The sequence below is a fragment of the Microcaecilia unicolor genome, chromosome 12 (genome assembly GCF_901765095.1).
Source record: "Microcaecilia unicolor chromosome 12, aMicUni1.1, whole genome shotgun sequence".
NCBI lineage: Eukaryota > Metazoa > Chordata > Amphibia > Gymnophiona > Siphonopidae > Microcaecilia > Microcaecilia unicolor.
Window position 1 is genome coordinate 95618582 of NC_044042.1, and position 16689 is coordinate 95635270.

A 16689-nucleotide genomic window follows, 5' to 3' on the forward strand; every position below is an offset into this window, starting at 1 on the left:
TCATATTTTGTTTTACCGAATACGAGTCTAGCTGCAGTGTTCTGGGCTGTTTGAAGTTTCTTGATTATTTGCTCTTTACAGCCGGCGTAGAGTGTGTTGCAGTAGTTTAGATGACTGAGCACCATTGACTGTACCAGGTTACGGAAAACAGTCCTTGGGAAGAAAGGTCTTACTCTTTAATTTCCACATTGAGTGGAACATCTTCTTGGTTGTGTTTTTCGCGTGGCTCTCAAGTGTTAGGTGTCGATCGATGGTAACTCCAAGAATTTTTAGGGTGTTCAAAATTGGAAGGCCCAGATTTGGTGTGTTAATGGTGATGAATTTGTTCGTGTTATGTTGAGAGGTGAGTATTAGGCATTGGGTTTTTTCTGCATTAAGTTTCAGCCGAAATGCATCCGCCCATGAATGCATGATATGGAGACTTATACTGTCAACTTATACTGTCACGTTTGGACATTTAAGGCTGCTTGGACCAACTAAGAGAAGACAGGAGTCATCCATCAAATTGGTACATTGTGTCAGCATATGCTTTAAACGATAAACTGATTTGTTCACATTATTGAGTTAAGCATTTTCTTATCACACTAGGAGCCCTATTGATGGTGTGGACTGAGTGTACCCCGATCAATAAAGGGTCCACTCATGAGTGTATTGTGCACTGCGGTCGAGCGGTTGACCTTAATTATTGCTCACAATTAACACTGAGGTCTCCTATAAACACACAAATATTTTATATTGCTGTATACAAACTGTACTATATTTATTTTCATTGGGAACTGCATTGAGTGTGTTTATTGGGAAGTTTCCTGTCAGTAGGCTTTTCAACATCTACATAATAAAAAGACTGGAGGACTGCTGCCGACAATGATGATCTATAGACTCTAGACCAAAAGCTTTCCGTTGTGTCTCAGAAAGTCATACTTCCAAACCTTTTTCAGGGCACCACATGCATATCCATAACTGAACTTTGTCCTCTTATATACAGTAGATGCCTTCTTGGGCAAGTTTAAAAGAGCAACATAAAAATCACTTATCTCAAAGGTCAGGCTCCATGACCAAACATCTACTTTCGAACATTAAACACTGCCTCAGTTGGAGCCACTGATAATAAAACATACTGAAAATTATGCTCCTTACTAAGTGCCTGAAATGGCTTAAATTTACCAGCCTTCTTTTTGTTTTGATCCAGCAGTTTCCTCCTGCTCCTCTGGATTTCCAGCTCATTCAGAACCACGGCTTAAATCCTTTTTTTGCAACTACCTGGAGAATTTTTACCCTGTTGTATATTCCACTTTTCCCAACATACCTACTTTGGTCACTGCTCTTAATGGTCCTGGGCTGTGGTCCGGAACTCTTTAATTATGGTCCCGAACTCTGGCCAATAAGGGGGCAATTCTAAACAAGTCACCCAAATTTGAGTGCTAAAGTGCAGGGTGCTGAGCCAGATTCCATTATAGAATACAGTATAAGTTGACATTTAGGCTCTACCTTGTATACCAGGTGTAAATGTTGCTCTTTAGCATGTGACTTATATTATTCTAAGTGTGAGATTCACCCACGCTCCACGAGTTGCACACTAAGGCTGTAGAATACTCCTTGGCGCTCAACCAGCTCTCGCACACATGAAGGTTACATTCGTGCACATAACTGCTAATATTCTATGACCTAAGCGTGCAAATGGCACTTATATTTAGGTGCTAAGATTAAAGAATTAGGGGGCAAGTGTGCTTCTCTTCCTCACTGGGTCTGTGACAGCCACCTCTGCACCACCTCCAGCCCTATTCAATCCAGTCAGCAGATGACCTGAGTTGGAAACCAGGTCCCTTCTCTGCCTGGCAGTGCACGGCATAATTTCATTTCATCTCCTGGTGCTATAAAGCTAAAACATTTAGGGTCCTGTTTACTAAGCTGCGCACGCTAAAAATTAGCATGGCTAACGCTAGAGACACCCATATATTCGTATGGGTGTCTCTAGTGTTAGCACACACTAAAAAGTTAGCGCGCCTACAGCGCGGCTTAGTAAACAGGGCCCTTAGACTTTTTGGAAATCAAAAATAAAGGCAAGTGCATTCAGTCATCTATGTTGTACAGGATACAATTCCTTAATGCCCTTAGCACAGACTTACAGGAATTGCAGAGCACAGGTGTGTAGTACTTGGAGTACACTTCATCTTTCGGCCTATCTGGAAACACGTAGATAAGATAATTCAAGTCTCCCAGGCGGTCAGCAAGGGATCGTACAGAAAAGTCTCTTGTTGTAAATGGCATCAAGTTCCACAGGATCCTGTCAGCTGCAAGGAAGAAAAAAAGAGGACAGCAAAACATCATGTGCCCCCACAAAGTCTTATGTTCCAGTTTGTTCACATTTGCAGAAGGGTTCAGGCTGATGCATAGGCAATGAAATCAAATAACTCAGGAAGCATTAAGTCAGAGATGAGGTGTGCAGTCCAGTTCTGCATGGTGAGAATGGCCCAAGCTATCCCAGCTATTATTGCTGCAGCCAGTGGATGAAACCACAATCCCTCTGCAGTTTCGGCAGAACATAAAAGCTGAAAATCTAGCTTGTTCTTTTATGATTGCACTTTTACTTCACCTATATAAAATTTGTGACCAAAGTATATAATTAAAGGTTCTTTGCTTCCACTCCATAATTACAAAATCCAATTTTGAAGTTGAAAACATTAAGGCCCCAAACACCAGATGATGGAACAAACTACTTGACAACCAACGACAATGCACTTTACTTTCCTACCGCAATTTTTCATAAGCTACAGTTGAGTTATGACATGGGGTGGTGGGTGACAATCAGTTCTACTTGTGAAGGAGATTTGGCTGTGCATTAATATTATGGAGGTAAATTCTATAATAGGGTGCTTATAAAACATTTGAAAAATGTGCCTACACTTTGGACTAGTCTCCCTCTTTGCATTAGATCCAAGTCATCTCTCGATAAATTCAAGTGGTCACGTAAAGCATATTTTGTCACATTAGCTTTCCACGATTCTTAAAATACCTAATCCTCTTTTCCTTTTTTTCTACCTCTTCTTTGATTAGAGTGAGGTTTAGGGAACATGTACCTTCCCTTATGTTTCTTCTCCCACCTTATTTTCCCCTTTTTGGTACCACTGTAACTGCCTCTTGAGTTTGTCTTCTCGTAGTACCTTTGTTTCTGGTATGGTGAGTTTTTGTCTGTCAATCCCCTATAATCTCCCCCTTTATTTTATATTCATTTAATTTGTGGTATATCAAATAAAACTGAACTTGAGCTACAAATAAATGAAGTTTCTTTTTTCTACTAGCATTTTCCTTCTGTTCCAGAATTGTAACCAACCTCTATGTTGGGTTATAGAGCCATGAGTCTTGATGTGTGGTACTATTTTTGCCACTATTCTGTATCTTCCTCACTTTACTCTGGCAGTGACTATCATTGGCTGAGAGCCAGGCATGTGTAATTGTGGATTCTGAATCTGGCTTGGACATGTTGCTAAATGGATGACCTTGGGTGTGGTAGAGTTTGTAAGAACTGCCTCTACAACATAAAGCACCACCAAGCCTATGGAGTAGAATCCAGTTGCAGGAAATCTAACCCCGGTGGCTCTGCCAAAGATCCACGGACCCAGTTTTACAGACATTTTTTATTTTACATTTTCTAATGAAGGATGAGTAAGGTGATGTTCTTCTCAACCCATCAATAAAAGTTCATCCTGGCACGGGCCAACTTCACTATTTTCTACTACCCAGGTTGGGGTTTGATGGGAACATTACTTGGGTTGTTGCTGGTCTGACTGTATAACATAGAAATGTAACACTGGCTGGTTTCAGAAATTGTGCTGGGACAGAGTCCAAGCTGGCAGCTCTTTTGGATGAGGTGTATTACTGGTGGGATAAGAGAAGTCTTATAAAGACATCTTGATTTCTACTGATCTTAGTGCAGCATTTGAAATGGTAGAGGTTTCCTCTTTGATAGAGCATTGTGAACAGGTTGAGTTGACAAGAAAAATGGTGAGGTGGCTACAGTCTTTTATCCAGGGATGAACCTATAGGGTTTGGTTTGGTAATATCTAGTCTCGAAAGATGATACTGAGTTGGGGAGTCCCACAAGGTTCTCCCCTTTCCCTGTTATTAACAACTACGTATCTCCGTTAGGAGCGTTGGTAAGGAGTTGTATGCTTATGATGATGACATGCAGCTACTGCCTGTGTCAGGGGATGGAGCTGAGATCTCTCAGACTGTATGTATAAAAAGCAGGTATGGTTGTCATCTAGTGGTATCATCTGGAATGTCTCCAAATTGGCTATTTTGTGTCTTGGAGACACTGGTCATCACTACGACTGCAAGTTGTGGTTGGTAATGAAGTCTTACCTCAAGTAAATTTTGTTAAGGTGGTGGGAGTAGTTTTGGAAGAGGATGGGGTTGAATGTTCTCAGACTGGAGCTCAGGAGACTTTGAGTTACACAAAACATGTTAGCAAGATTTTTTTTTGTTAGGTCACTTGCATTGGATGACTGTAAGGGAACGGTGTGTACTTAAATCAGTCCTCAACAAAGTTTCGTTAAACCTATCTCACTTCTTCCCCACCCCACCAACAATGTTCACACTGAATTTTAAATTTTTCTTGGGGAACTGGTGGGGGGGAGAAGAGGGATGGGAATCCCCTTCCAGATCAGTAGTAGCTCTTTCAGAAGCCAATTTACTAAGGCTCTTTTTCTATTCTATGTCCCTGGGCAAAGAAACTTTAGAAATATTGTGTTCACAACTATCACCTAATGCTCCAAGATGCCCCCCCCTTTGATCTTCCTACGAGTGTTAATATACTATGGTAAACAAGTAGTAAAAGTAAAGAATTTTGGAAAAGAAAGCCTTCTGGGTGAGGTCTGCAGCAGAGTGGAACAGGTTGCCTAGAACTTTGATGGAAGAAACCACCTCACTGTCATAATTTAGAAGAAGAGGTTGGAAGGCTTTACATTTTTCCCTTAATCTTGATATATTTTTAATCAGGGCTTTGAGGGAGTACTGAGTACCAGCACCTTTGCCATTGTCTGCTAAAATTGACCCATGGTCCCAAGTTTTAAAAGAAAGAGCTCAGGCTCTACACACCAATTCTGCCTTGTAACAGATTCTGACTGGTTGCAGGGGGCCTGGCTGTTGTGGGGTGGGTCCCTCAGTGATCACCCCACCCCTGAAGGGTGCCCTGGCATTTGAGTACCGGCACCTATTTCACTAGAAAAACCCCTCACACTGTTCTTAATGTATTTTGTTTTTGATATTTTAGCTTTAAACTGTATATATGCACTATCTTGACTGGTACTGTTTACCAAGAAGACGGTATATAAACAGTAAGCATCACATATCCTGACCAAACTGAAGCTTATGTCAGCTACAGCAGTACAGTTCCTACAAACATCAGAAAGTTTCATCATGTGGCTTTCTTGCTGATAGAGCAGCACTGGCTAGGGTTACCATATGGCTCCAGAAAAAGGAGGACGGATTGAGCCAGCCGGGTTTTACTTCCATTGCTTTCAATGGAAAGCAATGGAAGTAAAACCCGGCTGGCTCAATCCGTCCTCCTTTTTCTGGAGCCATATGGTAACCCTAGCACTGGCTCCTGGTGAAAGCTGGAATAAGGTTTAAAATCTTAGTTAGTCATTAAGGTCTATCATACAGACTTACCTCTCTACCTTGCTTCAAAAGTAATACCTCATTGTCCTTCTAGGATGCTGAGGTCCTCAAAAGATTTGTTACTTGTATTACTATCTCCTACTAGAATGAGACACCTTTTCCTATCTTGGTCCAAAATTCTGGAACTCTCTACCTAATGTGTGATTATAAAGCTCTTCAAATTTTTTTGCCAAGGCTGTGAAGACTTAGCTTTTTGTGTAGTCTTCTATCTGAGTGGAGGAGCAGCGGGCTGAGAACCTAGGGAAACAGGTTCAATTTCCACTGTGACTTCCTGTAACCATGGGCAAGTCACTTAACTCTCAGGAGTGGTACATAAGTGCTTTTAAATAATAAACAGAACCTTCTATGCAAGTAGCCTATACAAATTTCATGTCTTCCTCTGTCTGCATTAAAATTTCAATTTGCACATTTATAGCTCATCGAAATCATACACTAAAAGTACGAGTTCACTGGAAAGACAGATTAGTGATGATTAATAGTATGATTAACCTGTCAACACAAATGAAAACTAATTACTAAGTAAGAGTGACTTCCTCTTCAGCGTCAACTGGATTTGAAGTGTCCTAATGGAAAATAAACCACCTGAATGATAAGACCACCATCACACAAGCATCTGCCCACAGTGTCTTGCCAGTCAGGGTACTCACCAACTGATAGGTTTTATGTTGGTCTCAGCTACTGCAAAGCCAGCCTAGCTGTGGAAAAATTGAGCTGGGCTCTTTTCCCCTTGCACATCAACAGTATCTACTACCAACACTAAAACATCCTATAAACTGAAAACTGGATTCCCTGTGCTGGAAAAGATGCGAGGGAAAAAGAGAAACACAGCTTACTTTTCAACAGTCACATTGGCTCTGCAGTAATCGACATGCTCAGTAGCTACTTACTCAAAAGTGTCAGAAGAAACAAAGGGAAAATGTTTAGAAGATACTAGGTGTCCTATTTTTATTCATATATGTTGTATGTAAGAAACCTAACATGGAAGAACAATTTCAAGCCCATTTTATACAGATAAATGGCAAGTTTACCTTTAAGAGCTGCTTCTATCATTTGCGACAACTACACTGCCTTTCTCCATACCACAGTATACACAGAGAAAGCAAACAGTTCACGCCATAACATCAAGACTTGAATTACTGAAATGCACACTCTACACTGGTCTGACTATAAAGGGTTTGTACCAGCTCCAACTGATTCAGAATGCTGCAGGCACAACTGATAAAAGCTTAAGTGATGTGATCATATATCAAACCATTTCAGCAAAACTTCCCTGGCTAAATTTCTGGTCTTCAAGGCTCTTGAAGGAAAGAGGCCAGAGTACTTGAAGAACAGATCTCCCTCTATATTGCTCAGATGATCAAAAGCAAACACCGGCGCTAGTGGCTGTTAGCGCCATACTAGCGCCGGCGTTTGCTACCGCTTCATGATTAGAGCCCTCGAGCACGTAAAACAACGCGCTCGAGGGCTCTTTGCGTAAGTAGCATGCAAATGAATGCTAAACAGGGCATTAGGTATTCCTCCCCAATGATCAGCGGCCAGTGCACCAAAATTTGGGTCGCTGGCCGCGGCAAACCTTACGCCAGCTCCGAGCCTCAGAGGCTGGGGAGGAGCAGACACAGGGCTTCAGGGAGTCTGGTTTGGCTGGCGGGGGTCCCCAAGCCCCGCCAGCATAAGCCTTCCTCCAGCGCTGTTCTCTGCTGCATGCGCGACGTGAGGGGAAAAGCAGCCACAGGGCAGGCAATGTGACAGAGAACAGCGCTGGAGGAAGTCTTCTGCTGGCAGGGCTTGAGGACCTCCGCCAACCAAGGTATGTGGAGTTGCGGCGGGGGCAGGGAGGGGTAAAATGTGCCCCCCCCCTGAATTTTTGTAGTCTGGCTATGTGGCAATCCGGGGGGGCAGCCAGAAGTGGATTACCAGCCGTGGGCTAAATATCAACTCCATATTTACCAAAACACCCCAGTATAATTCTTGATCTTCTTTTCCCACTCCTTTCCTCCTTCTTCATATTGGCACAAGTGGACAGTTTGAGTGATATTTTGCACCAACATAAACTCTGATATTTACTTAGATATTTGGCATATTTTTTTTTGCATCTATTCCTCCCATATTTTGTTGTTGCTCTTGTAATAAACACTGATAAGTTCCCAGGAAAACTACAATAAAACCTGAAAACACCCTGGTGTGTGGTGGATATGGATAGTACACAGTGCTGGGTACTTTCCTTCTGAGTGAACAGGAAAGAATTTGCACTACAGAACAGCAACAAACTGGGCAGGAAGAACCCAAAACAACAAGGCAGGAACAAAAAGAAAACCCACCAGCACAGAAAGGTTTGTAAACTAAAAAGTGCAACTTACAGGAAGCCAAATTTTTTCCGTGGCCACTGAACTTACGCGAGTCAAATTTCCAGGCTACAGTTACACCTCCGATCTCAGAATCGCTGAAGCGCATTAGAAATGTGCCGTCTGGTTTGTTAGCTAGCCAGTCGTGGGCTTGCTGTTTGTTCACAAATCCGTGAATCGCCCTGCATCAGAAAAAAGTTATTGTAATATCTATTAATAATGGCGCAGATATTCAAAGGGACTCCTGCCTGCTTTAACTCCAGTCAGCAGGTTGTCCCTGGATTTTCCGTAGCCTTAACCACACTGTGCTGCTGAAAAGCCAATGTTTGATTTAATTCATCAAAGCGGTTCACAAAGTTAATAAAATGAACCAAATATAAACAATCAAGTACACAAAAGCATCAAACCAATCAAAGAATTACACAGCTTTTTGTGGCAGCATTAAGTAGTGATTATACTGTTTATTTCATCTAATTCAGTGGGTAATGATTGGATTGTTTTCTATCTTCTGTGTTTTGTTTTTTTTATTATGTATGTATTATTGGAAGCCACCTAGGTTTTGAGATGGTATATAAATTTTAAAATAAATAAAAAAAATAAACAAATCAATAAAAACATAATACATAACATTCAGATTGAAAAATTGAAAGTATTCCAATGATACAAACACTGAGCAGCATCTTCACTGAGCAGCATCTTCTGCAACACTACCGGTTAGTGTTGTGGCACCAGGGGTGGAGCCAGAAGATATGCTGGCTCTGGTGATTTTCTATATGAGCAGATAGGACTGTTTTTATCAGGGGCGTAGCCAGACTTTGGCGGGACGGGGGTCCAGAGCCCGAGGTGAAGGGGCACATTTTAGCCCCCCCCCCCCCCGCCATTGCTGAGCCTGCCACCACCAACAACTTGGCCCCCCCCTCCCGCCGCCAACCCGCCGTCGCCTACCTTTGCTGGCGGGGGACCTTTTGCGGAAAGAAGAGGACCTCGGCTGGCGGGGGTTGGGGTCCCCCGCCAGCAAAGGTAGGCGACGGTGATGGCGGAAGGGGGGGGGGGTCGAGAGGGACGGCAGGAGGGGGTACAGGGCCAAATCTACAGGGGCCCAGGCCCCCCATAGCTACGCCACTGGTTTTTATGTGCTATATCTTTGCCTGTTAGGTATATGGGTCCTGGCACCCATATATCTTTTGGGTCTGTCGAGGACCTGGATAGTCAGTGCTGGTTCCTGGACACAGCCCGGCATTAAATATCCAAGTCTAATTCAGCTGGCAGCAACTTTAAAGCCACTGACAGCCATGGGCTGAATATCTCCTGAAATGTATTCAGATACAAAAACAAAGGAAACCCAAAGGCATCAATGACAGTTCTTCCCCTCCAAGGGCTCTAAGAACCGCTGCCCGGTTCAGGGAGGCAGCCAAAGGAATAATAATAAAAAAAAAACAGCAGGGCTCTCTAACTGGGACATGAAGAAAATCCAATCACCAGTAGAACAAATTGCTAATGCAGAAAAGGAGAATAATCTCCTTGAAAATGTAACTTAGAATGGGAGAAATGAAAGAGACTAGCAAACATCTACTGGTCTTTCCTTTCTACTACTGTCCAACACCATGCACAAACATCTCCTGAAATTAACATTTTTAGTGCTAGAGATGCAGACAGGCAGGATGATAGGAATCCAGAGCCATACATCGATGAACGAGGTAAGGCATGTGTATGTTGGGGTAGGCGGTGCAGGCAAAACATTTTGTTTTATTCAGCTTCCTGTTTCATTTGCAGTTTTTTCCCTATTTTTGTTTTGTTTTTCAAAGTTGTTTCTAAGAGTTTCCATTTCAGTGTACTTTCATTCATAATGCCCCCAAAAATAAATGTTCACAGTAAACCACACCAAAACCCCTAGAACTTCTCTGACCTCCCCTTAAGTGTCAGCACCATCCTGATCCCAGCTCTTACCAGGGTTCTTGGTGCTCTACTTGGAGCAGCAATGATCCCCAATCACCCAGTCATTCCCTGCTCACTGTGGCGCCTGGTTCAAAATGACATCCTTGACCCTACCTGGAGTTAGGATTTTGGGGTTGGGGGGGAAGGTGATGCTAACATTTAGGGGGCTCAGGTGATGATTGGGGGGGGGGGGGGGGGAGTTTATGGCGCTTTTTCTGGCCCTGTAGTATGCACTTTTAATGACACTAGGAAAAAAACCACAGTATCTCAGGTTTTTTTTCCTATCATTTTAGTTTTAAGACAATATGAAACATGGAAAATGTCATTACATTTCCCATGTTGTTTCAAATAGGTGCACATCCCTAGCATGGAGTAGCTTTTGCTCCTAGCCACCAATAGAGGACGGACAAAGAGAGGCATGCACAATGGCGTGGCAACAGAGAAAGATTACATACTTGTAATGGGGGATTCTCTGTAGACCTCAGCCTAGCGCACCACACACTGACAATGACATTATCCAATAGCTGACAACTCAGACCACTATTCCCCCAAATTCCTCACCGGGCATGCTCCAAATCTCCCCTGCTACCCCTCATTGCTGCAGGTCACCTTTGCATCTCCTTTGCAAGACAGGACAGAGGAAAGAATGGTATGTCTGCATTAGGCTGAGGTAAGCTATCCTGCATGTTCCATAAAACATCAGCCTAATGCAGCCATACTGAGGGCGACTCCAAAACTCAGGGTTGCTCACAGCCTAATGGTTAGCGCAGTAAAGCTGAGAACCTGGGGAAATGGGTTCAATTCCCACTGCGGCTCCTTGTGATCCTGGGCAAGTCATTTAACCCTCCATTGCTCCAGGTACAAAACGTAGAATGTGAGCCCATTAGGGAGAGAGAAAGTACCTACATATAATAAATACAGACTACTTTGGATGTACACAGAAAGGTGGCATATCAAATCCACTACCCTTAACATACTTTCTCAGCAGTAACCCGCACAACAAATGGAGTGGATGGAAAGTTAATTGTCAATGTAAAAATGTTTTAAAGAACAGTTTGACCACAGATACTATCTGGACCTGGAGGAAATATCTCGACGATGTTTGACAAAAGTATGAATGAAAATCCATGTAGTTCCCTTTCAAATTTCAGGAAGTGGGGCCAATCTTATATTCGGTATTGAGATGGCTTTGGCTTGGAGATTATGAGCTCCAACCTGCTCTGGTGGAGGCAACTGTGACGAAGGGTAACAAAAGATGATGAAATCAGATATTCAGTTAGGCATGATCCATTTAGATGCTGAAGTGCCTTTTTTGGCAGGCTGATTAAGTTACAAATAGCTGGGATTCTTTGTGAACAGGTGGTAGAGCAACATTCTTCTACAGTCGAGTATGCAACACTTCTTCCCCAGGAGTGGAATGAGGTTTCAAGAAGAAAGTAGGAAGAGCTATGGATTTGATTAATGTAAAAATCCAATGTGACATCAGCTTTCTCAATGGCTGCTTCTGACCAAATTTCTTCACCGCCGAGAGGAAAAAGTTGGTATTCCACCCCATGTAGTGCCTGCCCCAACACAAAAGCAATGGAGGGTCCATCAAACAGGAGAGCAGAGAAATGCAGCCAGCTACCCAGGAGGAACTGAAGAGCTGGTTTGCCAAACTGCAAGCAGATTTTATGCTAGTAAAAGTTGAAATCCTCCAGAACAGTGAGTCCCAAACTGGGTTCTGCATCAGTCAGAGCAGAAACAATCCCCAATCAATCCTGCTCATGTTAGCTCCACTGACAAAATGGTTGCCAGTACTTTCAGCAGCAGTCCTGGCAGCCATTTTGTCAGCAGAGCCAGCATGGGCAGGAGCGATTGGGGATCACACCTGTCCCCTCTAGACCACCACCAATATGGTAGGCCCAGGGGTGGGGGGTGTGGAAAACCTAAGTGTGGGTCCTGGGAAAGGGGGCTCCTTGTGTTGGGGGGGGGGGGGGAGGAGAAGGAGTTCTTTGGTGTATGAAAAATATTTTAGGGGTTCTGGCATACAAAAAAATTTGGGAATCGCTGCTCTTTTGAGTATTGCTGATCCAAAAGTGGAGGCTGCAGATTGAGGAAATGGAGGGGATGTTTTTGGACCAAGAGGAGGAGATGCAAGTGATAAGGGCACAATTAAAGAACTGGAATTTGTATAAGTACAGTTGCTGTCTAAGCTGGAGGACTTCCTATTTTATTGGAAAGCTTTCGGGAATATGGAGAATTTTCTGGGTTTAGATTGAACATGGACAAATCTGTGACATTGCCCACTCTTTCCTCAGTGCGCCAGAGGTGGGCGGGTCCTTTTCCCTTGCCCAGAATAATGTCCAACTTTAGTGATTGAGTGTGTAGCTAGAAACATTTCCAACATGCAACTGAATGCTGCAATGCTTATTCATCCAGTGGGTTAATGCCCATCAATTTTTCAGGACATTATTCTGGGCATACTTATTTATGTCAACTTGGGGTGATGACTTTATGTTTGACTTTTAATGGGGGCTTCTCTTGCCTAAAATAGTACGGTAACTCCGATTAGGAGGTATCTGGTAATTATAAGAATGTATAACATCAGTGTATCATCTGTTGTTCAACGAGTGTGTTGAGTTCTGCAATTATTGCTGTTTGAGGTTGTGAATGGTGATAGTAATGAGTGGGTCTCAGGTGTGCACACGAGTTCCAAAGTATATTTGTCTGTTAAGGCTCAAAATGTTAAATACATGTGTTTTTTTGGATGAAACAAAATATATATATAATTTGTGTGAGTACTTCATTAAAGGACTTTAGGATTAAATTTTAACTGTCACACCCTTGATCATTCTTCCAACGTTTGAAGATCTGTTCTCATGGTTTCTACTCCTTCCAGGGTATACAACTCTATTGACTATCTTTGTGTCATCTGCAAAAAGGATAAGGGACTATCTACAGGACTGCTCACTGTCAGTGTTAGCGGAAGAGGAGGTGAGGTGACACATGCTATTAAGACTTTGAAAGATGGGAAAGCCCCAGGGTTGGATGAGTTGATGGCCAAATTCTGTAAGAAATGTAGAGGGGTTCTAGTGGAGCAGCTGGTAAGCATATTTAAAGCTGTGCTAAGGGGAGAGAGGGTACCAAGAGTCCATGGTTATAGCAAGTATTAAAGCAATCCCCAAACCAGGGAAGGATACAGACCTATATCTTTCATAAACTTGGATGCTAAGGTGTTGGCAAGTAGGCTGCAAGTAGTTATGGTTTATGACAATAACAGAGCAATATACAATACAAATTAAAAACAAATCAGACAAGAACATCATTAACAACAGTAAAGTATATAGAGGGAGTAAACATAAAGAAAGAAGGAACAGTTCTGGTAACGATAACATTAGAAATTTATAGTAGTATAACACAGAGACACTACACATGGTTAGTGAGAGAGGAACAAGCAGGGTATGCAGGTAAGTGGCAATATTCAAAAAATGTTGACCCTGATTTGGAAGGGATAGGCAAAGGGGATGCAGATGATGGATGCCGAAAAAGCTTTTTAACTGAGTAGAATGGGATTTTATGTTTCAGGTACGGAGCAAATTTGGAACAGGAAACAGATTTATTACATGGGTGAGGGTGCTCTACTTTGCAGTTAAGGCCAAGATCAGGGTTAATGCTTTCAATCTGGGGAAGGATACCAGACAGGGCTGCCCATTGTTGCCAGTACTGTTTACCCTTGAAACAGAGCTGTCGATAGCATATGTGAGGCAGAACCAAATATAAAGGGGCTAAACTGTGGGGAGGGGAGTTATATAATAGCATTATTTTTTTATTATAACAAATTTTTAATGTGTTAAAGTTACAATTGGTTGATATCTTAAAACTAAAACACAACATAGCACTGAAACGCAAAATAGTTATTGAAATCTAACACAACGTACTAAACCACTAACGGTGAACTTGACCCAATCTTCCACAACCCCCACCTCCAATTCCTCCACCCAACTCCCTCTAAACCTTTGTGAAAGCACCTCCATCCATCTGGAACCCAGGTACTCTTCAGTGAGTGTCCCAGAGCTGCAATCCCACCCCCTCTCCTTATGGGAGAGAGGGAGAGAGAGAAACATCTATTCTTTGATGCAGATGAAACAGACTAGAGTGGTAAGGATAGTGCAGGAGATTCAGAGAATGCCGAGTTAGGAATCTGGAACTTTAATGAGCATGTGGGAATAGTGGAGTCATCAGATGATGTCACTTTTCAGTGTAGCTACATTACACTGATGTTTACAGAGAACTATCAAACCAAAGAGAAGAGAAGAAGGGCCTGCTTGCAATTATTTCAACTCCATTAAATTAAATTTGTCAATTAAAAAAACAGCAACTTGGGACTGTGCTTTGAAAAGCAATTTCTAAGCTCTTCCTCCAGCTGCAGTAAAAGCTGCCCTCATCTCCTCACTCTAACTTTTTATTATAGCGGAAAGCATGAAGTGCTGTCACACTCCCTGAGAAAGGTCCTGCCATGCTGGGGACACCATGGGCTCCCTTTTGCCACACAAAAGAAATTATGACATTTCTTACCCATCATTCCAGTGAGGCTTCAGATGCTTTTTCAACACTTCCATTACCCCATCGAACCACTGCCAAAATGTATAATTCCATCCGGGCAGGTTTTCCTGTTTGGACAAACAGGAGGCCACATGTAAATCTCTCCTCTAACATCAGGATTTTTTGCCCAAAATAGTAATTGACTGAATATTCTCCTTTCAGCTACAGCTATAAAAAAACATGTACTACAGTTAAAAGACTTTGCCGTCATCCATTATGTTTGCTTCCCGCAGGGGGACACGGTTTGGAGTAGGGCTTTCATTACATCTGGATGAACTGAGGCACTGAAGGTGGGGGCGGAGGGGTTGAATTTGGCCAGAGATCCAGTGGCAAAGCTGGGTCAGAAGTGAGGTACATAAGTATTAAAGGTACAATTTTCAAAACTCTGAAGGCGGGTACATATCTTTGGGGATACCTTTGCCCATGGGCTTTGCCTTCAGGTTTTCCCCTTTCAAAACTGCTCAGGAAAAAAAGCAGCTCTAGCAGGGGAGTAGCCAGACACCCAATTTTGGATGGGCCTGGACCCAAGATGGATGGGCAGAGGAACCACGCCCCATCCCACAGGTGATTTGGTCTCTCCTCTCACCTGCATCCCCCCTCTCCCGCATACCTTTTAAATAGCAGATTTTCACAAGCAGCGAGTAGCAACTAATACACACTGCTCATGTTGGCCCCACAGCCTTCCTACTGATGCAACTTCCTGTTTCCGCAAGGTGAGAATACGTCAGAGGGAAGGCTGTGGGGCCAATGCAAATAGTATGTATCAGTCACTGCTTGCTGCAGGCGAAGATCTGCTATTTCCAAGGTATGCAGAGGGACCGTTGTTGGGAGTTTTCGGCTGGTGGGGCTTGGGGATCCCTGCCAACCACATCATAGGTGTGCTGCTACTGGGTGGCCACTGCTCTAGAGATCTGCACCTGCTTTTTCTGCAGGTACATTATCTATGAAAAATAATAAAGGATCATAGGTGCCAATGTGCCTTCATAAAATCACCTCCCAGATCGAGTCCCAGCTCTGATAATGGTCTAAATGTGTGTCTCCGCTAGACGTACACCCTTGTATTTTATAAAATACACATTTACAACTGCAACCCTGCCTCCATTTGGGAACACCTATGTGTAGACTCCATAAAAGCTGGTGCATACTTTCCGTGCACTCATGTAGTCATGCAATTTTAACAAGCCCTTTCACGTGTGCGAAACAAGCTTTACATACAGAAACACTTTATATTTAAATCTTTTTTATTGACTGAAAGTTCAATACATATAAACCAAAAACATCAACTTGAACACTAATCTAGTACAAGAACATCAGTCAGCACTTCACAGTCAATGAAATTTCTTTTTATCCCCAGACACCCCAACCCCGTTTCTTATCCCTCTGCTTTAAATCTGTTTATATTTAACTCGTTGTAGTTGATATTAACAGAGACCACACATACTATTTCAGAACGTATAGTAATAAACAATCTTATATCGTGGAATTATCAAGTTTCGCTTCACTTTCCACCATGAACCATAGTGTAACTCTTTAATCCGTAGTTAACCCCTCAGAAACTCTTTATAAAGTTATCCCCATGTTATTACATAAGAATAGCCATGCAGGGTCAGACCAATGGTCCAGCTAGCCCAGAATTCTGCTTCCAACAGTGGTCAATCCAGGTCACAAGTACCAGCAGAAAGCCAAAAAGTAGCAACATTCCATGCTACCAAATCCAGGGAAAGCAGTGGCTTCCCCCATGTCTATCTCAATAGCAGACTATGGACTTTTCCTCCAGAAACTTGTCCAAACCTTTTTTTTTCAACCCGTACACAACTACCAGACATACTCCTCCCAGTAGCGGTAATAGCAAATACTAATAAAGAATACAGTTTCTCTTCCTTACCCTGTTGAACTGGGACCAGGACACAGTCATGTTCATGTAGTCCTCCTTTTGAGTGCTGGTACTGTTGAACAGCTTCTGTGCCAGGAACAGCAGGTTATCTTCAGACAGACCCCGGTTGCTCTGCACCTCTGCCTTGAACTTCATGTTCAGAGCTTCACATAGCTGTGGCCAAAGAACTTTGTCGGGTACAACAAATGGTACCCGTCCCTGGAGAAGGGAACAGAAAAACAGCAAGAAATCAGAAAAGCACCGCCTACAACAAAA

The 16689-nt window shown here is 42.8% G+C and overlaps 1 protein-coding gene across 5 annotated transcripts in view; it reads right to left on the reverse strand.

Annotated features, from left to right (window-relative positions):
* The window catches only part of LOC115481497 (signal transducer and activator of transcription 5B), a 380894-nt gene that overhangs the window by 6679 nt on the left and 357526 nt on the right, over positions 1–16689 (reverse strand). For 4 of the 5 annotated variants that reach the window (XM_030220676.1, XM_030220674.1, XM_030220675.1 and 1 more), the window contains 4 exons: positions 16426–16632; positions 14514–14608; positions 8037–8203; positions 2127–2291 (listed from right to left, as the gene is read on the reverse strand). In XM_030220676.1, the coding sequence (XP_030076536.1) occupies positions 2127–2291; positions 8037–8203; positions 14514–14608; positions 16426–16632 (634 nt within the window). The remainder of the gene's footprint in view (positions 1–2126; positions 2292–8036; positions 8204–14513; positions 14609–16425; positions 16633–16689) is intronic. The other variant, XM_030220679.1, reaches the window with a different exon arrangement.